The sequence below is a fragment of the Gymnoscopelus microlampas genome (genome assembly GCF_963454915.1).
Source record: "Gymnoscopelus microlampas genome assembly, chromosome: 4".
Classification (NCBI taxonomy): Eukaryota; Metazoa; Chordata; class Actinopteri; order Myctophiformes; family Myctophidae; genus Gymnoscopelus; species Gymnoscopelus microlampas.
In genome coordinates this window covers 32721311-32746706 of record NC_139941.1, presented here as the reverse complement: position 1 = coordinate 32746706, position 25396 = coordinate 32721311, and the positions used below count along the sequence as shown (strand labels likewise).

The window sequence follows — 25396 nt, the reverse complement described above, 5'->3', positions numbered from 1 at the left end:
CACAGGCTCTTGCAGGACCAGAATGTGCGGCACAGATTGATGAAGCAGCCCGCTCAGCCCAGCGAGACGGCGTTCGCTGCGTTCAACCCTCCCAAAGAGTCAGACAGACAGTAGTATTTGGATGGGGGGCGGGGTTGCGGGGGTTGCCATGTCCAGGAGTTGTAAGCGTGAAGTGGCGTGTAATTGGTTAGGGAAAGAGCGTCCACGCATGCGCAGTGCGCAGCGCGGTGTGTTTGCATGAAGCTGGTTGCTTGTTGCTTGTGCGCAATCTGGCAACACTGAACCGTACAAACATTCTCGCGCATGACTGTAGATTCCAATTGTAAGGTAGATGTATGAATGTTTGTCCACTGGATGGTGCTGAAGATGCCAAACGTAGTTCAACTTCAACTATGCACAATTCTAGGCTGCCTTGTTGTTGCTAGTATGTATTTTATGTACAGTATATGTACTATTTTATGAATGTTACCAGGACTTCTAGTTTGTTTCTCTAGCCTGTGTAGAACTTCCTTAAATTGGGATGTATCATTATGTTTGACAGTAATTTCTCCAATATTAACTAAAAGTCAATATACATATTAGTAGACGTACTGTATGTAAATAAATAAGCTCTCTCTCTGTGTGTGTGTGTGTGTGTGTGTGTGTGTGTGTGTGTGTGTGTGTGTGTACCTGCAAACAGGTCTTCAGGGTCATCATCAAAGAGTGCGTCCTGTTTGGGTCCATTAGAGTTGCTACTGACATCCTCCGCTGGCAGACTGGCAGGCTCTGACTGCAAACACACACACACACACACACACACACACACACACACACACACACACACACACACACACACACACACACACACACACACACACACACACACACACACACACACACACACACACACACACACACACACACACACACACACACACACACACACACACACACACACACACACACACACACACAAACACATTACTGTAGGTCTTGGGACAGACCTGAGTGACCTACACCAAATTCAAGATTTATAGATCTTTTTCTGGGCAACTTTAAATATGGACATCTCATAAAAAACTGCTATAAACCTTCTTGATCCCAGAATAGTTTTGGACTGGAATCTGCGTTTGAGGAAAAGGCTTAGCTTAGGACTCATTCCAGATAGTAACCTTAAGATAATTAATTTCCTCCTCCTGGTTAGTCAAACCAAGGTTATAGAATTCCACCAACTTGTATAAAGATTAATGAGTGTTGAAAACACATTCTACTGCAGCACCAGCAACAAAATAGTTAAGAATACAAAGGTCAGGACCATCGTTCTAGGACTTAAGAGAGAAGTGCCAGGAAATATGACTCGTTAGAAGATTTTTATTATTACTTTTACTATTTTTCTTTGACTGTTCAGTGCAGGCAGGTCACACAATAAAAAGCAGAAGTTGCACAACAACCACATCTGTATGTGTGCATATTCCAGTGAAACGCTCTCCCTACGGGCCATGTCTCATCGTTCTGACTTAACCACAGATCATGGCACAAGCCCTGCTCTCTTCCTGACAGCTAATAGATACAGGAAACACAATCAGCCCCTCTGATCTGCTCTTCCACAGAACATCCCTGATGCAGACCACAGTTGAAACACCACAAGAGAAACGTACACTGTAAGATTCTGAGCGTCATCTCTTAGTTAAAATGACAAATGATTTTGCAGTGTAGAAACAGACCCGTAGAAAGTAGGGTTGGGCGAAATGACTTCAAATCATAACGATTATTTCAAACCTTTGCCTCGATTACTATTAATGAACAATTACCAAAAGCAAAGAAAATTGTGAAAATAGATCTACAAGCTCACAATGCGTCTCAATGTGACTTGTAGATCTGCTATTTTAAGATATAACGAAATTCCTTGCTTCCGTTTCCTTGCTTCTTTGTTGTGAATACCTATGACCAAATACTTGTTGGGTTCATATAAGGATTCCAGTACTCAGAAAGGGTCGAACTGGCCTGGGGTTACGAGTTAGGAAGGAAGACGTGATGCTGTGGAGAGGAAAGGACAGAAGAATTAGCTGAGAGGACAGAATAAAAGAAAAGGATGAATGGAGGATGTGAGGAGTTGAGGAATGAGCGGACAGGAAAGGAGAGGATCTGAGTGATGATAAAGAGTCGCTTCCTCCTTCCTTACTCAGCAAAAGTGTGTGTGTGCGACTGTGCGCGCACGCGTGTGTGTGTGTGTGGCGGTTTAGCCTACATTAGTGATTTATTGTTGATGACTGATTATCCAACATGATAATCATGTGCAAGATATTGTGATCACAGACAAATCAAATCATGAATGCATTTCAAAACGTGGGCATTTTCAAGCGCAGAAGCCATGGTAATTTAAAAGTTCAGATAATGCAGGCAAAATTATATTCTATGATCATACATTTTCTTATTACATGTAATTAATTGTGCATCCCTCGTTCTGCAAGCATGAATTTCCAGTAAATCTCATCTCTCATATCAGATAACCAGGAAGTGGCCAACCTATCAATTTTTAGCTCTGTCTGACCATTTTACATAGACATTTACCAGAGCCATTATACTCAGAAATATTCCTGTGATCCAAGCAAAACCATGTAAGAGAGAGGCGATAGGAGGAGAAACATGAGATTCCACGGGTATGCTAGAGCAAGAAAGGGACACCACAGGCCTTTGGACACACTCTCTCAGGTCAGTCTATTGGTATCATTGGTCAGCTAGCAGTAGACGGTTTTACAGACAGCTTAAGAGTGGCTCAGTCAGTTAATACTGTTTGTACTACACTGTAATCAAATCAAATCCAGCTTTATTTATATATCACATTTACAACAATCGAAGGCATAGATTTAGGGATGCACAATTAATCGTTCATCATATCGGTATTGGACATATTTACTAAATAAAATGCAATATCGGTGAAATCAGCATTGGCAAAATAATACCGACAGCCGAAAGCTGAAAAAGCCTTTCGTGATGACTGACATTTTAAGTAAAGATAAAGGTTACATCTTTACTACATGCAAGTTGCTTCAACTAAAATGTGCATTAGGCCTAAAGAATCAGGTAATAAGAAGGCACTGTCTTTTTTAGAAGTCTCTATTTTTTTCACCTAGAAACAGAGTTACTGTATAACAGTGTAAGGTAAATGCAATATGGGTCTTGGTTATCGGTATCGATCATCGGGTATCAGACAAATTTGCAATATCATGGATCCCTAGATTGTGATGTCCTCGGTTCAACACCAGCTTGTTGTGACCAGTGTCACATGTTTTTTTTTAACATAAACTAAATTATCTGTATTCTGTAACACTATTGTGAACACAATCCACAGAAAAACATTAAGGTGAATGGCTTGGTGGTGAGTAGACGAATGGTCCTAAAAACTGAAATCCTAAAAAAAACATCTGTCCCTGAGTGCTGCCAATGAATGAACCTCCATCACTTTAGTTGCCTAAATGACATAGCAGACTGTCTGAAATTCCATTTATCTGCCAAAATCACTGCACAGGCTGCAGACCATGGAGGAAAAAGTGGCAGGTTAAAGCCAGACTGAAATCCGTGCTGTTAATTTAACCGTGGCGATAAATTAACGCTACAGATCTGTGTTGGCAAAACTCCACTTAACACAACGGTCCGCCATAAAGCTTTTGTATGTATGCAGGCTATGTGTATAAGGTCATAGGAGTTCACGTGCAGGTCCAATGTATTCTGTGTTTATTGGACACAGTCAAGGGAGTGTCCTAACTATAAAAGCCCAGACTCACTCCGCTGATCACAAGGAAGGAGGATGACAGACCCAATGACTCTAACAGCTCTAACACCACTGACAAATGACAGCAGAGATACAAAAACTCATGCACACTCACACAAAGTGTGCACACATACACTCTCACCTGTGCATGCATGCATGCACAAGTATGAATACACACACACAGTGCACCAGAGAAACAGAGCTATGACAGTGCAGGAACAGAGCTCAGGCAGTGGGATAGTGAAGACAGAATACTGACGTGTTCCAAAAACAAGGCTTTCTGTGTACAGTATGTGTTTGTGTGTGCGCAAGTGAGAGCCAGATGTTGAGTAACTCACATCCCTGTCTTGAAGTCATAAACAATAACTCTTCTTACCAGAATTGGGCCAGCCTTTCCCTGACTACTAAAGATGCACTTATTAAGACTTTTATTTTGTGTTTTCTATGTACAGTACTGTATCTGTTAAGGTGATATTGGACTATATATATTATTTGTATTCATGCATCCCATTGCAAAAAGTTCAACCACGACCCATCCACAACCCTACACTGTGCAGGTTGCACGATGACATCCAAACATGGGTATGGATATGGCCTTTTCAAGCTTGCCTGTCTCACGATCGCAGTGAGCATCACCACATACCTGTCAGTGTGTGTGTGTGTGTGTGTGTGTGTGTGTGTGTGTGTGTGTGTGTGTGTGTGTGTGTGTGTGTGTGTGTGTGTGTGTGTGTGTGTGTGTGTGTGTGTGTGTGTGTGTGTGTGTGTGTGTGTGTGTGTGTGGGAAGAGTTAGAGAAGGGCAAAGTTGTACAGAAGAGGATATGCCAGTGCCACTACAAATAGTTCCACATCTTGACCACAGCGTGATTGCAGACTTGGCATTCACCTTTTGCGTGGACAATATATGATTATTTTTCATAACGTATCTGCACAGTGCACTTGTAAAAAGGAGGGAAAATAGAGTGGGTAGTAAGGAAGGGAAGAGAATGAAAAGGCAGAACAAGAATCTTCATTGCCACAATACCCAGGCCAGTACTGGTGGAAAGTGCTTCCGGCATAATAAGAATGACAAATCCCTGATAGATGCAACCGCATAAAGCAGTAGTTAGCCACTGAGCAACACAGTACTGCACTGGATACAATGATAGAAGCCCAAAGTGTGACCATGACTAGGCAGCCACTATACATGAAATGTAGCATGCTATCTACGATAAAACGTGTCTAAACTGCTTTTGATCGTTTATTACAGGGTGTGTTACCATTAGCAACAGCTACACTATCAGATGTATGTCCGTTGTCTCCCTCTCCCGGTGGATAAAGGTCATTACAATGACGTCCAAACTACAACAAAAGATGGCGGCACATCTAGGGTGCGTTCAGAAATGCACACCGGGAGCGCACTCACGTATTAGTTTGTATTGGCCAGTGCGCTCAGTGCTATTTATCCGAACGCACCTTTAGTGTCCGGTGTGCTTCGAATAACTTGACTGAATTTGTCAACCAGTGGGTGTCCACCTGACAACAACAGGGTCACAATCTCTCAATTGAAGAGTAAGAGGAGACCACCTCCAACCACTGCTGTAGATCTGCTAATTATATTAATTACAGATTGATTGAAATAACGCTTTCATGCATTAAATAATTCCTGTATTGTAGCTTTAAATCTTAATTTAAAAAACTGTCTCTCTTCAGTGTATAGACAGGGTGGTGACAGTACAATGCCTACAATGTCCACTGAACAGCCTACAGAGAAAGACAAATACCACTAACTACTCTGTAGCCCAGCCTATGTTTTAATGTAATGTCATAGGTCAAGATTAGACTATGCCATAGGCCTATGTACTATCAAAGACGACCTGAAATGGTACTTCGAGAGTATTTCTGTATTGTGAAGTAATTCCTAGTGAAAGGGGAGCAATGCACATTCTCAGCTACACAGCAATGGGGTTGGGGTTGAACCACACAAGAGCTTTGAACCTCCAGACCAGACTAGAGTTTGCAATTTCAGCCCGGACCCAGCGGGTTCCGGACAACAATTTATGCAAGTTGGTCGGGTCGAGTTCGGGTTGCACAATCATTGCAAGGTTTATTTTTAAGTTCCCCTGCCAGCTCCAGGAAGTCTAGTTACTGAAGACTGCCATGACGCTGTTGGGTAAGATGAACTGGGCATGAACAGGCTCGGGCTCATAAATGTACGTTATGATCATGCTCGGGCTTCAACTCATTCGGGCCTGGCTGGGCTTTGCTTTTACGGCCCGTTGAGAACTCTAGACAAGACACACCCAACCTGACGGAGATATGTGCTCCGCAGAGCACCAGTTTCTAGTAACTTTGTCCCAATCATGACGGCAGATATTCTCTAAAAAAGGTATTTTTCATTTCGGCTGTTCTTTAAAAGGGGCATGAAACCCTAGGCTGAGCTGATGTTGTAGTTTGTTTTCCTACATAGGTGAAAAGCAGCAGAAGGATAAAACATGACAGGCTAGTAAGCAACGCAGGAGCAGTCTACTCTGGTCACACTGATGTGTTAGATTCAGGTGTGGCATGGTTGTCCCAATGTGCAAGCATAGACAGTAGTCAACTGTAATGCTACCTTTAAGTTACAGTGTTGCTACATCACAGAGTACTATAAGGTTAGCCTTATGGTATAGTTTTGAACTAGCCTGGAATCCAGACTGATTCGCTATGTTCGGCTATTTCCTTTTCTCTCACTTCTAAAAAAAACAAATGAGCGCCTCCGTCTGGATTCCAGGCTAGTTTTTAACATGAAATGGAAAACAAACTACAAAATCAGCCGAGAGTTTCATGCCCCTTTAAACGTAAAATTAACTAAGTATGCACTTGTGCACAAACAATACTTATGTCAGGACAGAAGCTGACATGTTTACTTTTTTCTGCTTTGCTATGCCACATATTTGTATAACCAGAGAGCTGCTTGTGTATTTGTTTCCACTCTTATGACCAAAATATGATTTTGAGGTGTTCTGTAAGCTAATTTAAGTTTTAGGTTCATACCATTCAAGCCCTTTTCTCTGCCTATGTTTAACTCATACTTAGAGAGGCTTGTTTTTGATTGATTGGATACTTTATTAGACAGAAATGTACAGTAAACAGCACGAGGTACAGTCAGAAATTTGGGTTAAAAGCATAACACAAAAATGCGTATTTGTTTCCATTGTGGTCCTATGTATTCAATTCATCAACAGCAAGGTACACATAGCATGTATTTGTTTCAAGCTAGAACTTGTGGACGAGAAGAATTTGGGGAGGGTCCCTCTCCTTCTGAGATAATCAGGGGTCTTGAGTCTGGGCCCAGACAGATTGTTGACTTTAAAAGCAGTTCACAGGAGGTGAGACTGCCTGCCTGGCTGGCTCTCTGCCTGGCTACCTATGACTGACTGTCACCTGACCTGACTGACACAGTGCAACCCGGAAGAGGGCAAATATATACACATTCTGCGTTTTAATGCGCAAGTATGCACTTCATGAAAACACTGAGCTAGTCTTAGCTAGAATTACAGTGCACACAGTAATTTCCCCAGTGTTATTTTACCAATTTGTAACTCTGAGGGTGTACACATGTAACCAAATGGACCCTTGCGTGTCCATTTGGTTTGTATTATGTGTAAACTCTCAGAGTTAAAAAGGATTCCAGTGTTTATGTGTCAGATGGAAGCATCACGCCCAGTGGAGTGGTCCCCTGCTCGGCCTCGCATCACCCACCCACACCACCCCCTCCTCACCTCCTGTGTTGTGGCCGGCTCTGGGAAAAGATCTTCCCCGTCTTCCAGTTCCTGGAAGTCGGTCTGGTCCGGTGGAGGATCCCTGGCCGTGTCCGCCATCTTCACTCCCTGGGCTTTAATAACAATAATATTCCCGATCGACAAAACAGTCGATAGACACTAGAGAGAGAAGAGAGGAGAGGAGAGGAGAGGAGAGGGAGTCAGGAGGTTCTCCCACTGCTGTCATGTGACTTCTCACAGGAAAGAGGTTAAAGTGTAGATCCCAGTGTCCGAAGGGACAGCCACGCTGTGAGAGAACTTGGTTAAAATTGTATATTATAATAGTTTTGTTTTTGTAAGGCGTATTTGAGTACCCAGAAAAGCACTATATCAGATCGATGTATGTACTATTATTGTTGTTATTTTTTGTTATTATTGTTGTTATTATTATTATTATTATTATTATTATTATTATTATTTGTCTGGCATTGTACTTTTCTACAGAATATATTCTGTATAGTAAATGCGTGGTGATCAAAGTAATTTATAAATATGATCCCATTGTTCTGTCATTTGCTGTTTCCACTCGGCTAGACGTTGACAGTCAGCTAGCCAATGACAGCACGGACGTCACTCTGGTCTATGGGATGTAAACAGTTGCGTTGAGCTGTGATTGGAGGGTTTCATGAGGATAGTGTTCCGTCTGTTTCAATCATCGTTGCCATGTCCGCGTATTATAAGCGACTTTGGGCTTGTTTTTCTGTGAAGTTGCTTGTAAATATTGGTAGTTCTTTTTCAAGATTTTTTTTTCTAAATAGCAGATCTACAAGCTCACAACCCGTCGCAGATCAGCTATTTTCAATTAGCCCAGTGGCTTCTTTTGGGCTTGATTTCATAGACCTGGTTGCTTGTTTCTCTCTCAAAAGCTGGCAACACTGGTTTCAATCATTTCCGTGTCAAAGCCCATATTCGTGCTAGCGGCACACAGTTGATATTGTTACTTGCGTAGTAATAGTAATAGTAGTTATTATAAGACGACGACCACATAATAACGTTACGCGGAAGAACGCTGAAGCCTTATTCGTGTTTGCTCGTGAAATTTTAACTTTGGTGAGGCGCGTGAGTGATTTAAAACTTTAGACCAGGTAACGTCAACTCACCACTGCAGTGAGTGTGTTGATATAAGTTTACTTCTCGTTTCGTTTCAGTTCAACCAGGCTGGTATGGACGCTGTTGGACAGCTGCGCACAGCGATGCCTTCGTCAGGAGATAATGGAAACGATGCCCATTCAAACCTGGTGAATCGACTAGAACGAGGTAATCAAAAGTGAATAAGGAATTTAGTTTGTCATGGCCGCCATGTTGGCTCCAGAACTCTGCTTCCTGTGCTGCATTTGGAGCAGATGTGACGGGTTGGTTTAATGGTCTGCATGCACGTCACCGTGCTGCGTTTTGTTTCATGGGGAGGCCCTTTAATTCACTTTGACGCAACGTTGCATACTGCAGAAGAGACGTGGAACTTATTAGTGTTAATGTATAGCATTGGTCCAGGCTAGCAGCTACTTCAGAATCAGCTTTATTGTCACATCACAGGTTTACAGAAGTAAAAAAAAAAAGAGGGTGAAATTCGTTTTCTTGCAAGTTCTATCGTGTTGTGACCAATCAAAGAAAACAAAGTATCTACATATTTACACATAGTACCTGAGATAAGATATAAAGGTGCGTGAGCATAGCAGCAGATGTATACGTGCATGATATATACTATGGACTTTAGTTGAGGTGCTAGACTACACCAACAAAGACAAGGCAGTGCATTGTACATGACTAGATGCTATCTGCATCTAAGTTGCAACACCCTCCATTGAGAGCCCATTCATGAAACAGACAGACCCTCAGGCGTTGGCTGTAACCATTAACCATTGTAGCATCACTATACTATACTAAGTTTTGCCATATTCACTACTTGTCACATCCTTATGTTTTCCATAGGTTGGCTCCACCAACGTTTTGAACAATATCTTTCTATGGTGCTTAATTAAATCAACTGTGTGCAACTGTATTTGTCCAATAATTTGCACTTTATATGCAGAATTCTTCATGGGATTACAATGAGTCCGTATGACTTGTTAGTGACATCTAGGTAAAGAAAATTGACATTTTAAGTGTCATCTGAAAACATTATATAGCTTAAATAGACTTGTTGCTACAGTCTACTCTATAGTACTGTATATCACCACAGTTAAGTGTGGAAATTGTTCCTCTGCTGCTAGTGTGAAATTAAGACATTAATCTCCCTTAGCAGATGATGTGGGAATGGCTTTCAATTATTTGTGACAATTTAGCCTAGTTTGAGTTTGCTCTCCTTGTTTTCCCCACCTAGAGCTTTGTTCTGAGGGTGGCCATGTCAACAGCCTAATGTCAGAGATAGGCATAAACACAGACGAGGACTGGGAGGCACAGATTAAAGCCATGGAGGAGTACGGGATCGGCCTGGAGAAACAGCACAGTACACTGCTCACACAACAGGAGCAGGAGGAGGCAGAGCACCAGAAAACAAAACATCAACTTGAGCAGAAGAAGGTGGAGGGAAAACGCCAGCAACATGTACGGATGCACTGCATTTTTCTCTCTCTCTCTCTCTCTCTCACACTCACACGCACACGCACACGCACACACACACACACACACACACACACACACACACACACACACACACACACACACACACACACACACACACACTCATGTGCATGTCCATACATGCTGTGGCAAGTTAACATTCAGAGAAAACACTAACAACACTTGCAACTCTGTTCCAAGGTCCTGATGGATAAACTAGACTCTGTACGTGTTAAGCTCCAGCTTAATAACTCCAAGGCCAGCAGGAAGAACTTCCTAGCCAAGAAAGAGGAGTTAAACACAGAGAAGACCAGAGCAGAGGAGGAGAGGAACAGGTAAACACTCCTTCAATGCTAGGTCAAAGTTGTTGTTTTCTCTTTTTCTTTAGATGCATTTCCATGATTTGGGTACTTGTTCGTTCATCTAAGAAGTGGACATTACTTCTCTAGTCCACCCAGTGTTGATAAGCTGCAAGCTTCTCTGGGAAACGGGCAAAAATAACGGACTGGACTCCTGACATATGACCATTCAAAGCCCCGCAGCTGAATCTGTCGGCAACTCCCATTACAACGTGTAAAGTTGTTATTAGGAATGAAAACAAAGGAGCACCACCGGAAGAAGAGGGCTGAAGGAGTGTAAATGGGATGACATCCGGTCTCTACACGGGAATTGGGCGGTGCCCCCAGAGGCTAATTCAATGGAATTTTTAATAAAAATGTGTTTGCCGATGGGTTCCAAGATTGCCTCCCTTGACTGTATATCTGTCTCGAGACGTCATGCATCACTGACGTCAAAGACTGGCCTCCAAGTACCCTGGTAACAGGTTCTGCAAAAGTTGACTTATCGAATTGCGTCGCTCAAAATAAAAACTGTGCCAGACTCATGCCCATTGTGAATGTACCTCAACCAGGAAATGCATAGATAGTCGAAAATGTGGAACTCCTTGATTTCCACATTCTCACATTCCACATTCCTTTGTAATCCACGCATGTAAAAAGCTAGTTTTTGCAGCTAATGTCTAAGTTACTGTACATCAGCATTGTTTTTGTGAAGTCGTTACTTGATTAATAGATTAGATTAACTTTATTGATCGAAGTGTAAGAAATATTTCTATTTGGCAAAGGAGATAGATGGGTAGGGAGAAAAGTGCTTTGGTGACTACAAGTGGACAGTGGAAAGTCAAATCCAGTAATGAGCTGCACACCGCTTTTTAACACTTACATGACAGTTTTTGAAAGAAAAGAAATGGGCATGTATCAGTAATACCCACTGAACATTGTTTAGGAGGAAATGGGTCTGTTGTACTCCAACTTAAATAAAGCATTGCCAGAAATGTTTAACATTAGTAAGTAAGTATTCAGATTAGTACTTCATTTTATCAAGTTAAGTTAGAACTTTAACCACTTAAACACTAGTATACTTAGTTGAACGTGGTCCCCCAGGGGTCTATACTTGGTGTCCTCCTTTTTCCCTCTACACCAAATCTCTTCGATGAAAATACCTGATCTGTAAGTTACAAAGCGTTGTGAGCTTGTAAATCATCTATTTTTGCCGAATGTTCGCCTAAATGCCAAGTATAGGTACACTGTTTCATCTGGTTAAATTCCAATACATTTAGTCAGTGAAGCAGGATGACACTGCAAGCTCTTATCTTCCAGGTAATGTTTTCTGTACGTTCTGTTGTGTAGCCAGCTTGTTTATGTTAGTAAATCTATTCAGATCTGCAATTATTATTGGTATCGGTGTGCATAAAATGAAGTACTCATAAAATCAGTGCACCTCTGCCTGACAGGCTTAACCCGTTGCCTCCTCTCCTCCCCCTCTCCCCTCTGTCTCCTCTCCCTTCCTCTGCTCACCCCTCCTCCATTCTCTTCTCCTGCTGCTAGGCTGTCTAAGGAGCTAGAAGAGAGTGAGAAAAGGCTGGTGCTCCTCGAGGACGAGCAGGCTGAGGAGAAGCAGTCATGGGAGCAGGAGTTGGAGGAGCTGAGGAAGGAGATGGAGAGGGTGCAGAAGGATGCGAAGGATGCTGAGGCCCTTGCCCTGCAGGACGAGATCACTGCCGTGGAAAAACACAGAGAGGTGACCATGGCTCGCATCGATGCCTGGCTCAAAGAGGTGCGATTCAACGGCGAACAGGCTAATAAGTTAACATTATCTTAAATGTATTCAAACCCATCACTGTTCATGTTTCCATCCAGTTGGCAATCAAAGTCAAATTTAAAACAAAGATGTGGCTGATATACTGTGTTAATGTTGTATCTTCCTATGTTGCAGGTGGGTCAGTATCTGAATGTTCTGAGGATGGACCCCTCGCCACAGCAGCGCCATTTGAGACAGGAATGGGAGAAACACGAGAGCCTGGTCAGGAACAGTCGGGGCCAGCTCCAAGTCACCTTCCAGGAAGTCCTGCAGCAGCTCCGAAAGGGCCACGAGGTTGAATCCAGGATTAACGTACCCACTCTACCGCAGACTCCCATGGTAACTTGCATGATTGTCTGCCTGTCTCTGTAGATTAACAGAGTGATATAATACAACCAATAAATTCAACATTTTTGACTGCAATCTCCTACAACAGGGATTATCAACCAAGGGTTCGCAAACCCCCAGGGGTACTTGCCACTGCCAGTGCTGCAGGGGGTTTGCAAAATTGTGAGGAAAGTTGTGGTTGTAGACAACGAATGTTAATTGTGATACAAGTGTGAGACTGAGTCTAAAGTGAGACTGAGAGTTGTAATGTGTAGCCTACCTTATTAAACTGCAATTAAAACATGTATTCCTATTGAACAATCATCATAGGGAGTCCTTCAGTTGAACCTTTGAGACAGAAGGGGTTCAGTGCTCAGAAAAGTTTGAGAACTCCTGTCCAACACCATAGAAATAAGACATATTATTAATCAGAATTCTTCCAGAGCTGAATGAAAGTTTTTTGTTTTGTTTTATGGTGTATGTCGGTAGACTTGGATCTAATGGCTCCTCCCCTCTACTCTCATAGGTGGATCTGATAATCAGTCAGATGCGGCCACAGCCAATGCCCCGCCCCCCATTCCTGCCCTATCAAATGGGGCCTCCGCCTCCTAATATGGCTAATATGGCTAACATGGGGTTCATGCCCCGGCAACGTCCCCCCTTCCCACACCAACCTTATCCATTCCAACCTTATCCCTTTCCACACCCCACCCAGCGCTACCCACACCCGAACCAGCCCCACCCACACCCGAACCAGCAGCCCCACCCACACATGAACCAGCCCCACCCACACATGAACCAGCAGCCCCACCCACACCAGAACCAGCCCCAGCTACATCCAAACCAGCCACACCCAAACCAGCCTCAGCTACACCAGAACCAGCTCCACACACACCCGAACCAGCCCCAACCACAACCAAACCAGCCCCAACCACAACAAAACCAGCCCCACCCACAACCAAACCAGGTCCACTCATACCAACAGCAACAACATCTACAATTCAGACCCCCGATGAGAGTGACCCCACCACCCAAACTCTCTTCCTCTCCTGTCCAGACCCGCCACCCTGCTACTCCATCCCCCACACTTCCATCTACCCAGTCCCCCACCCAAACCCTCCACCCCGCACCCACCGCCACATCCTCCTCCTCTACTGTCCAACCCGCCTCTGCTGGAAAACTGGACAAGCTCCTGGAGAAGCTGGGGGTGAAGTTCCCACAGTACACCAGGGCCCAGCTCATGTCTGCGCTCCAGCAGATCAAGAGCTCTCGTGGCACGATGGCCGGTCTCTCCATGGACGAGGTCATTGAGCAGGTGGGGCTCAAACTGGCTGACAAACCGGCACCGGGCCCCATCAGCAGGCCTACCGCCAGTGCCACCGCAGCAGTCAGGGGCTTCTCTGGACCCCAGCACCCCCCAGGGCCCATTCAGAGGCCCCCGCACCCACCTCAGACCCTCCACAACAAGCCTGCGTACGCCCCCTCTCCGCCCCCCTCCCCTCAGCAAGCCTCCACCACTAGCAGAAAGCTGTGTCTGGTGTGCCAGAACCATGTGGAGGCAGAAGGCCAGCATCCACTGAGTTGCTCTCACATTGTCCACAGGGACTGCATCAGCGTTTGGCTCCAGACCAGTAAAAGCCAGGCCTGCCCCTTCTGTCCTTGCAAGTGATTCAGGGATGAGAGGATGATATTCTATATCAACATGATGCTGGTCTTTAACGAGACGTCACAGTTCGCCAGAGGGCTGCAGTTAGTCATGTAGGGTTGAAAATCGGGAACTAGTTCATACTATTGATTAGCATTGAATATTTGCATATCAGTATTGTTGAATCATTTAGTTTAGAATGCCAGCTGTGAAGACATTAATGTAACACAAAAACACAGTTATACAATATTAATAGCCTTTAATCAACATTGAAATGGACTCAGGTTGAATTACTTTAACATTATTTTTTAATTTAAATGTTTCATGTTCTAAAGTTATATAATGTTATATAGTGTTGGGATAGTCTATCCCAACACTATACAACTTACTCTTCAGTTCACTGTCCATCCGATAGACAGTGAACTGAAGCCAGACCTATTTGGGTTTTTGTGTAAATGAGTTTAAAACTGTGACAATGACATACAATAAAGTTCTTTTAAAGTAAAGATTGGTAATATCTAGTTTTGTCTGCAGCAGTGCACAAGTAATCACATGTCATGAGCTTTTTATGGGGAGACGGGAGGATGAAAAAGCACAGATGGAGAATTTGAGAGTTAGAGAGAGGTCAGTGAAGACACAAATGTTGTCATCGGTGTCAGCCACAACAAATGGAGCTATGATGGCCCATGTGTGCTGTGTGGACTGTGAAGACATACATTGGAGGCAGATGAAGCACAGCACTTCAGTAAATGGCTGACCAGAGAAAACTGCCTCAACATCTGTCTCCCCTCTAACTCACTGTCACTGCTAACAGGTATTCACCACCAGGGGGCCATGTGCGTGACAGCGAAAGAGTGCATACATTCAGAGAGGTGGAGGTGAGGTGTGTCTCTGCCTTGTGTGTTCCCATAGCTGGAGTGTGCAACCAAACATTTTACATCCTCAAACCTAAGTGTCCCTTTGAACTCCTGTCAGGTTGATGGGACCCCCTGAGACACGCTCCCCCCCAGCCACTGAGGCATGTGCCAGTGCTGCACTTGTCTGCTGAGCAGTAATGAGCTGCTATTTACACCAAATAAAAGGGCCCAAGCCAGCAGGGCCCTGGAAGACACTCTGCTAGAAGTGATGTGGTCCCTTGAGGGGCACAACAGGGACACAGAGACATATACTTGCAGAACATAGATACACACATGAACGAGAAGTTGAGCACGCACGGACACACATATTGTACAGACATCGAGTGACGAGCACAAATGAAGCACACACAAACTTAGAAACAGACGTATATACATACATAGACCTTTTCGAACACAGCACACGTATAAACACTCAAGGCTCTCATCCTAAAACATGTCTACACATACACACACACACACACACACACACACACAGTGCCCTCTCCAACACGAGAAGACACACAAGCACCCTAAGAAACACAAGAGACAGGGCCCCTAAAGATTTCCTTCGATAAACACATACGCACACTGCCTATACACATGCAGGCAGTGAGGGACTGACTGCATGTCCCTGGGGATGTCCCAGCCTGCCTTAATGGGAGCCACTCAGTGGTCGATAGAATAGGTTAAAGGAGCCATTGCATTCCAATAAATATCCACAGAGGGAGGCTGGCTCTGCAAGTGCCTTAGAGCTGAGAGCAGTCGGGAACAGATACAGTCTAACAGTGTGACATATACAGTAACAGATAGACACAAAGAGCATGGACTAGAAATGGTATCGTTATCAGTCGAAAAGGGAAAAGAGTCAATTCAGGGCACACTGAATGTGCAGAGAGAGAGAGTGTGTGTGTGTGTGTGTGTGAGAGATATTTGCTGATCAATGTCGGTGTTTGTGTGTGTTTATGCCTGCATGTGTGTGCTGTGTGCTCATTTTTGTGTGTCGGTGCGCGCTGGTTGTGTGTGTTGAGTGTGTGAAAGTGAAATAATGGCAGTGCGCTGAGATGACAAAGCTGTGGTGTGTTTCTGGACTGCTGGCTGCCTCCTGTTTACTGTCTGAAGTCCAATATCTCGCTCCTCTAACAAACTACTCTCTCCCCTCTCCGTCTCTCTGTTTCTCTCTCTTGGTCTTCAAAGGTTAGTCTCTGCCCTGCGCTGACAGTTACTGATTTTACAGCTGGCCATGCCAATAAAGCAGCACATTTCGCACAGCGCCCAAGGAATGGATAATGGTCAGGAAAATAAAAACTTTTGATGGTAAAGGTTCAGTTACTAAAATCAGCACTGTATTCTTCCAAGCAGAATTTCAAATTAAGGTGGATATTTTGCAATAGATGTCAATAAGCATTACAAACATTTGATACAATATTATTTGTTTTACATACTATAAAACATGCCAAATGGAAGTACTTAGGCTACAGCATGTTAAAAAAATGAAGTTCAGTGTTTCAGTTAAGTTGTGTTAATTATTTGGGGGGTTACAGGTATTAAGCATAATGAACTAATTAGTGTTGTGGTGAATTGTGTCGATAAATACTTTCCCCTCAGTTTCTCAATCCACCAACCACTTCGCTGCTAATGTAGTGGGGTCAAAGGTTCAGTGTGGTTGAAGTCAAGACTGGCCCTATCAGAACAAACTTCTATCACAAGTTCACGTCACACACATTTACTGATTGACAAATTCAAATGTCTGGCTGTCTGACAAAGCCACAGACTGTAGATTGTAGACCAACCTATACCTTCTGGTTAATTTCTTTCAATGGTAATGTCAATAATCCAGGATTTGACTCTTATGCTACTCTTGTAGCGTAGATCACTCTAGGAAAGAGAAACAACTAAATGCTTGACATGGTAACATGAAATTTAAAATGATCCATGGTAGCTGAAATCAGGAAACACTTAAACCTGCATTGTGTTATATTTCTGATCATCAATCAATAATAGTTGATGGTTTCATTGAGACATAAACAACACATATGTCCACAGCACCACCCATCCATGTTGTTGCTTCTAAGGCATGTCGTCAAAAATAGCAAAACGCAGCTTTACATGTTTTTACTGTCTAGAATAATAACTTCTTTGCAGGCCCAGTTTTCAGTCCTCTCTCCACTTGGTGTTAAATATTATTCTGTATTTGCTTAAAACTATTGCGCAGACACTAGCTGTCCAGTATTATAGATCCTTAGTCTTCTACCTCCAGGGGTTGGGATTAGTGATGACCCGCCATGTCTCCTGTGGTTGCCATAACAGCAGTAATGTCGGTTTGATTTACAGGCTGCCAGACAACCAGCATCATTACTGGACACTGTAAACCTGCATGGCCAGGAAAACATGGTTCTCGACATGGGAGACAGGGATCCGTACATGGTCATTTGGAGAGATAGCAAAATGAGGACATACTAAGAATAAGAATTACAATTTCTTATTTAAAAAGAACCAATAAGAATTATTATTTGATAGGTTTCACTCGAACCCTCTGGTATCATCCCACCATCGGTATAGGCCTTATGTGGGATAATTATTTCACTTAATGTTATTAAATGACAGTACGTGATTGCTGAGTCATCGGTTTACATTACATTACATTTAGTATAGTTTGACTGTTTGTAAACTCACAGTAATACAGACTGTTATTTTGTATTATGGGACTGAATTAAAATAGTGCACACACATCCACTTCAATACCCAGGTGCAGGACAAACAGCAGTTGTACAGCCCAGCTTAGTGATGCCAGGGGCCACGTTGTACAATCCAGCTTACTGCTACCAGGGCGCCCCAGGGGCCACACGTCGCTGAGGCGCACCGTTGCTCCAATCCGCACCAACCAAACTTGGCACAAACACTGTTCAGGGGTCTGGCATGAGAATAGTCACACTGAAAAATCTAAATTGCACACATATGGGGCGCCACAGCAGTGTTTAACACTTCAAATGGCCATAACTCAGTGGCCAGTGCTCTGCTCAGCACAATGTAGGACTAGATTTGAAAGCTGCGTAGCGGCCTGAAAATCGAGTTTTCTCAAATAAAAGAAATAGCAGGTCTACAATCTCACAAGGTGACACTATGCAATGCTCTGTGAGCTAATAATGTAGTGTAGATCTGCTATTTTAGGAAAGTTTTTAAAGTATAAAAAAAATTATACTTCAAGAATAACATAGCAGTTATATATTATGTTGAGCGACTCGATGAAATATAAATGAGCCTTTACAATTAATCTGTGTGTTTCTGGGACTAAAGGAGCACTGTTGTGGGGATCACATGAGACTTTGTAGTTACAGCAGGGCCTCTCTAACCACTAGGCCATTCTGACATTCTGGCAACACTAACCATAATCTAGTCAAAGGCTTCATTATAATCTTATGTTGTTGGTGCTGCTGTCACTTGGGCTTCTTGACTAAAGTTTTGTACCCAAATGCACACTTACACAGTATACAGCAGCCTTTATTGGTTACGATTCAAGCCACCAATGGCATGGTTCTTTGTCCAGAATCTTATCAGAATATCTTGTGACCCATTTTGGGTCCCAAACCACTGGCTGAGAAACGTGGTGCAGAAATATTATTGCTGTGTTTAATGTAGCCCTTTAAAATGTCATTTTAACATTGTTTATACTCTGCCAAACCTCTGGTGGCTAGTTAAACCCATTTGATGCATACTCGCCCATAGTAGCATGAAAAGAATTCATGTCAATATTTTTGCCCACATGGTTGAAGCCCACGCTGGGTAAATACAGGCTGAAGTGTGGTATGTATGACTGTAGATGAATACAAATAACACCATAAAAAACACATACCAGGCCTAATAGGGAGTCTGATCTATACTGGTTCCCTCAGAGGACCGATTCTTTCCTTCACATTTTGTTTCTTTCCCTTTTGTTCTTTTTTCGACACAGGGGGGAAAAGATGAAAATAGATATTCAGAACCAAAACATTAACAAGCTTCACAGTAAAGTCCTGAGAGTTAATTTTTAAACACCCTCAGAATTCAATTAACACTCGCTATATAGTCTAATTTAAAAGACCATACTGGCATAAATAAATGACATTGTCTATTCACAACTTCGGCCATATTAAACACCATTGTTCTGTTAATGTCTTTTATGTCATTTTTAGATTTTACATTTGTTCATATTTTCTCCAAAGTCATTAAAATGTAACCGAATTTACCTGAATAATTGACTCAATGTTGGCTAAACATCTTTGTGCGGTTTAATAAATCAATCTTTCCTCCAGGGACAATTTTCAGCTAGACTTTCAAAAATAAATCTGTGCTTTACCATACGTTTAAAACACAACCATAACGTAACTTTGATTTAAAAAATAAATAATCTTAATGCTTTTTTATGTGTTGAATTACTTGGTTCAAGAAAGTTTCACGTTGCTGTTCAAGTTGATTTCCATACCGTCCAGTCAAACAATGTAACAAGCTTCGGAAAATGGTCAGAATGTGTGCCAAGTAAACCATGAGTCATAGTCAATGGGCTAAGCATGCCATCAGGTATATGGTCCTTGAACCACATGAACCCTGGCGTCCCTATTCTGGCCATGTCATAAAAGACAAACAATTAGCACATTTTGTGTAGATGGAAAATGAAGGGGTACAGACCCCTATATATGAAGTTTCCTGTGTTACATGGCTGCTAGACCTTTTCTCTATATAGTAGTAGAGTTAATAGTATTTTATTCTATTAACTCTATACTGTATTTCAGACTAGTCCCTGTTGTTGAAGACTACCGTACAGTGTATGCATATACAGTGTTATATTCAGCCTGCAGGGACAAGAAACTTCGGTAATGGAACCTAACCAGTAGCTTTCTCTACCATTTTTTCCAGAACATTTTAGGGTCCAATTTCCTGTGACTGAGCCAGACTGGACTTTTTTGTTTGAAAAATGCTGCTCTACACTGGCAACATACTGTATCATCGTGTTAATTTGAACAACCTATCAAGCTATCAGTCTTGCTCCCTCTCATGCCACTAGTGTTTGCACTAACAATGTTAGCATTTCTCTTTCTCCTTCACTCTCAGTCTCTAATGAATATGTACAAATGCCACCTTCAGCGAATATCTTGGTGTGGGAGTCATAACTGGATTGCCAGATTCTGCCCCATAACAACCATCAGCAGCACACCATGGGCCAGCTCTGTTCCCAGATGAAGTAAGGAGTGAGCTCATGAGTGTCATGAAATTGTGCTCAAATGTTAAATGAAACAATCTGTGTCAAAGTAAAATGATTAATTGGGTGTCCCTTTGGAGGTTTATGTTTGGCTACAGTGCACTAAGAATGGCTGTTGTACTCTGAAAATGGCTTCTTTTCCCTAGTCAAAATTAAGGAGGGCTGAAGCCCAGAATACTCTTAGATTACTGAAACCCATCTAGCATTCTCCTCTTTGTCTTAAAAGCAAAATCCATGGATTACACTTGTCATTATTATTGTGCTCTCTCTCTCTCTCTTATCATTGTGTTATTATTCAATAACACAATGATCCAAAACTTTAATTTAAAATGTTCAATCAGGACAGGCAGGCAAAAAAACGAAAAGGTGTCCTAAAAGGAAAGAAAATAAAAAATATTGTGAAAATAGTAGATCTACAACGCGTTGCGAGGCGTTGTGACTCTGAGCTTGTAGATCGGCTATTTTTAAAATGTTTGTCTCTTTATTATATTATTTGACAATTTGGCCAATGTTTGACTAGTATAGTTTGTTGATTACTTTACTTTTGATGCAGTAATGGTCTTTTTCTCTCTTTTTTTTTTGTATTACAAGTCCTTAAATTATCACTTCACTGTCAACTGGGGACCCCCTCAAAATCATGTGAGGACCGACCCACAGGTTAAGTCCAGTGTTTTAGGACACCTTTATTTCTCTCTATCTCTCTCTCTCTCTCACACACACTCACACACTCACACACTCACTCACTCACTCACTCACTCACTCACTCACTCACTATCACTCACTCACTCACTCACTCACTCACTCACTCACTCACTCTCTCACTCTCACTCTCACTCAGAGTACTCTCACTCTCACTCACACTCACACTCTCACACACACACACACACAGAATACAGAACCAACTTCTTCCACCACTGTCTTTTTTGTTATGTATGACAGTTTGTCTATACTACTTGGTCTAATAAAAGTATATTTTCCTAAATCTGGAGACAATTCATATGTAAACGATACAGATATTTTCCTGCTCATTACTGTGCACATGTTCTATTATATATAAGTCTTAATGTTTGAGCACAGATATGCATTTTGAAAACCCACATCCTCCCCCACACCTACACCTTCTGGCTAGGGGAAACACTACAGCATGTTTTGACCATTTGACTGCACTTCAATGCCACCGTGAAGAGACTTCATATATGGTTGACCTGACTTGGAGTTAAGCCTATTAAAACTGAGCAAATCTTTCTTTGAACCAAAAGAGCTCATCTGATTACATGTGTACTTTCACAGTGGGGGTAAATGAGAACAGCAATGCTGCCCTCTTTTGGCACAACAGGGAATGGACAGTCCTAATTTGTACCAGTGTTGGTGCTACTGCAGAGATGTGGGCTCACCAGCAACTTCTTGCACTAGAACACTACCAACCTGTGCTCACTTGTGAGAAATCATCACCATTTATAGCCATGTGTTGGTACCATATAGTAGGACCTATATTTATATAACTACTATCATCATTGCACGGTTATCTTGACAAGTAGAGTAAGTGGGCTGGCTCTGGGACAATGGGTTCTAACTCCAAATCTTATAAAAGCTACATCCACACTTTGGTGGGTGATGGTAGCCTATAAAATAGTTTTTTGTGGGTTTCCTCTAAAATGTATTAGCATGCAGTTCATTATTTGTGACCACACTAGCCATGGTTCACACATGACGCTTGTATACAAGCGTCATGGAGCCGAGAGTTTCTGGTTTAGAGTGGTGTTCGATTGTTTTACATTGCCAACTCTCACATCATCACATGTACATAAACGTTCAGATTTCAAATATAAAGTGCTTACCCCCGAGCGGCCGAGCCACGAATGTTACAAGTTGATCGGTTCCGCGATAAGCACCTGCATCTCCCGTATTGTTCAATAAAAAGCATTTTAATCCGATCGCCGGCCATTTTCTCCCAATTTTCTCCCGATGCTTTCAACCATGCGACACTAATGGTTGGGAGGTGTGCTGCACTCTGATGATCGGATTAAAATGCTTTTTATTGAACAATACGGGAGATACGGGTACTTATCGCGGAACGGATCAACTTGTAACATCCGTGGCTCAGGGGTAAGCACTTTATATTTTGAATCTGAACGTTTATGTACATGTGAGAGTTGGCAATGTAAAAAAAATCGAACACTACTCTAAACCAGGAACTCTCTGCGCCATGACTGTCATGGTATGACATGTCATGTTTCAGGGATATGACCACACTATACTCGCTGCCCTTGGGCCACATTACGCACGCACACGCACACGCACGCACACGCACACACACACACACACACACACACACACACACACACACACACACACACACACACACACACACACACACACACACACACACACACACACACACACACACACACACACACACACACACACACACAGGTCATCATGGGTCACGACTTGACATCAAAGGCAGAGCACCAGAACAATGGTTGGTTTTGATTTCCATGTAAATACTTAGTGTTCCATATCTCAATATATCAGACAGTCAGTCAAACCATTTAGCCAATCATCACTAAACACTCCTTGACTATAGGCCCAGGGGCGGTTTTTGCACTAGTCAAGGTTAGGCCGCTTGGGGCCTCAACAGTCAGGGGGCCTCATGAGATTTACCTTTAGTGGCCTAGTCTAGGCCACTATAGGCCTACACAGAGGAATGCTTCACAATGCAAACCTAACATTTGATTTAATAACACCTTATGCTTATTAAGAATGATAATTCAGTCTATGAGTTTAGCCTAGTACACAGACAGGACCAGAGAACGGCCTCCAAGAAGACAAATGGTGTTTATCATGGAAGCCCACCGGCCCCAGTGTGTCTGCGGTGGCATGCACAGGAGGCGATCTAATTAGCTTTTTCTTAAAGGTTGTGTTTATTAGTATCCATCATCGCTGTCGTTACATCAATTAATGCCGTTGACGGCGGAGGAGGAATTGTCACTGGGGCGGGCACGGCGAGAACACCCCCCCCCCCTCCACCCCTTCAGGAGAAGAAGAACCTCCTCTCTTTGGCATTAAAAGACCTGTCATCCCCACCGCGCGCCCCCGCCCCAGCCCAGCGGTGTCAATTAAATTTGATTGACTGAGTAAAAGAAGCACACAAATAAGCCAAAACAACAGACACAAAAATCTATACACGACTCCCCCAACTGTCAAATCAAGCGCTCGTCTCGTCCGTTTTAGTGGCGTGCGCTGCCCGCCAGCACCACCACGCGCCCCGCTCGCCTCGCACCCTAAACGCTTCCTTCCCCTCACAGCATGCACCAATTAGCCGGCTCCCCGCGCCTTCCTTCCAAGGTGTGGACGAGAGGCACCCTGGGTATTGACTCAGACTGTTGTCCAATAAATGAGGTCTAATTTATCAGTTTAACTTCACCCCCCCCTCTCTCTCTCCTCTCCCACCAAGGAAAGGAAAGGAGGAAGAGGAAGAGAGTGGAGAAGAGAGAAAAAGAATAGGTCTTGTTTTTTGTTACATGAACTGGGGGAGTGGATGTTGCTGTGGTGGTGGTGGTGGGTGGAAAATGTCTGCGGGGTGACTATAGCAGAAGTCTGTGTGTGTGTGTGTGTGTGTGTGTGTGTGTGTGTGTGTGTGTGTGTGTGTGTGTGTGTGTGTGTGTGTGTGTGTGTGCTTCTGCATTCCTTACATACCATGTCCTCACATCTCTCAGTGTTGTTTTGCTAATTGTCAGGCAATAAAACCATGTTTCATATTCCAGACTATGATTGAGGGACACTATTAGTGCGAGACCCATTAGATTCCGCAGGGAGAACCCATGGACTGTGAGAGAAGCATCAAAGGCCAATTTGCTACCCAAACACCATAAATCCTGCCCTGTTAAGTGACTGTTTTTGATACTGTGAAGCTCAGAGAAATAAATATATCGTCCATTATGTATTATCCATTAAATAACCAGAAGACACAATTCACAGATGAAATCAATCTAGATGTCAGGGGAGTTTCTCACTCAGACCGGATGTAACCTATACAGATTAGGACAATTCCTTTTTGGATGTTCTGAGTTTTTTACTTCTAATCTTAGAAAATGATAAACAAACCCCAAAACAAACTAAACAATATATGTCATGGACTTTTATAAGATGTGGGAAAAGCAGGACCTACAGCACTTGTCTGATAAGATGGTTAGAATTTTACAGATGGATCCTATATAGGCTATGGCTTGGGGGGGGAAATAATTCCAATTACGGATTTCCCCCCTACAAAAATGGCATTTGCCAATACAAACTGCAGTTTATTTAGGCTACAGATGGCATTAATTCACATTTGTGATATATTATCATTCTAGTGTTTGATTGGTAGATGGGAAATATTCTATTTGGAACTTTCTTTCCGCATCATATATCAAAATATAGGTATGTTTTACTACAATGTCAATTGATTACTGTGGTGGTGAGCCTGCCCATTTGTTTTAGTTTGTATCACTGATTGGGTCTTTAAAGCCCACTATGGATTACTATTATTAGCACTATTATTACTAACAAATGCCACATGCCTACTTATGACACAGTATAAATAAAGCTCTGCCCATATTGCAACTGACAGCTGTCAACAACCCCATCTCCCCTGGGTCTCAGACCAATTTTAGAGCTCAGTTTTGACAGCTGTTTGATCTTTTCCAAATGGCTGTAGTATTAAGACTTTACACAAAACATTAAGCTATAACATCGTCTAAGACATCACTCCAAGCAAACATTACAAAGATATTATTAATGTCCTATAATGCAGTATGAGAGCCATTATAAACATACACCAAAGCTCACAATGTCTTGTATCAATCACCAAGTTGATACGATAAGCAATGTCATACACATTAGTTTAATTGGAAATGTTTTAATTTACTTACATTTTATTGTCCTGCCTTCTTAGATTGGAAAAGTATATCGGCTCAACATTGTTGAGACAGATATTTATCTGTGTTGCAATTAACTATCAGACATTTAAACACGAAAGTATCCAGTGAAAGTAAAACATTTTGTACACAGAGAACAAAGTTACA

The 25396-nt window shown here is 42.7% G+C and overlaps 2 protein-coding genes across 6 annotated transcripts in view; one reads left to right on the top strand and one right to left on the bottom strand.

Moving 5' to 3' along the window:
• snx2 (sorting nexin 2) overlaps nt 1–8761 on the bottom strand; it is a 29728-nt gene extending 20967 nt beyond the window's left edge. The window contains exons 1-3 of one of the 3 annotated variants that reach the window (XM_084054260.1): nt 8632–8761; nt 7494–7651; nt 670–773 (exon numbers count right to left, since the gene is read on the bottom strand). In XM_084054260.1, coding sequence (XP_083910386.1) covers nt 670–773; nt 7494–7591 — 202 coding nt within the window. In that variant the 5' untranslated portion in view covers nt 7592–7651; nt 8632–8761. Of the gene's footprint in view, nt 1–669; nt 774–7492; nt 7718–8631 lie in introns of those variants that run through there. The other 2 variants (XM_084054261.1, XM_084054259.1) reach the window with 2 other exon arrangements.
• Nucleotides 8394–14707, top strand: rnf214 (ring finger protein 214). 3 transcript variants are annotated; one of them, XM_084054257.1, is made up of 7 exons: nt 8394–8581; nt 8658–8788; nt 9852–10075; nt 10292–10425; nt 11977–12205; nt 12365–12568; nt 13083–14707. In XM_084054257.1, the coding sequence occupies exons 2-7, from the start codon at nt 8695–8697 to the stop codon at nt 14223–14225; spliced, it is 2028 nt and encodes a 675-aa protein (XP_083910383.1). In that variant the 5' UTR covers nt 8394–8581; nt 8658–8694; the 3' UTR covers nt 14226–14707. The 3 variants fall into 3 exon arrangements, with proteins under 3 accessions (XP_083910383.1, XP_083910384.1, XP_083910382.1); XM_084054258.1 differs by having other exon boundaries at nt 8394–8590; nt 8680–8788; XM_084054256.1 differs by having other exon boundaries at nt 8395–8581; nt 8680–8788.
• Nucleotides 14708–25396: the final 10689 nt, after the last annotated feature.

What these genes read in the sequence shown, in the direction of transcription:
- rnf214 (XM_084054257.1), top strand. Translation starts at nt 8,695, where the DNA reads ATGGACGCTGTTGGACAGCTGCGCACAGCGATGCCTTCGTCAGGAGAT. An exon ending in GGTGAATCGACTAGAACGAG is followed by an intron (nt 8,789 to 9,851) that starts GTAATCAAAAGT and finishes TTCCCCACCTAG; the next exon opens with AGCTTTGTTCTGAGGGTGGC. An exon ending in AGGGAAAACGCCAGCAACAT is followed by an intron (nt 10,076 to 10,291) that starts GTACGGATGCAC and finishes CTCTGTTCCAAG; the next exon opens with GTCCTGATGGATAAACTAGA.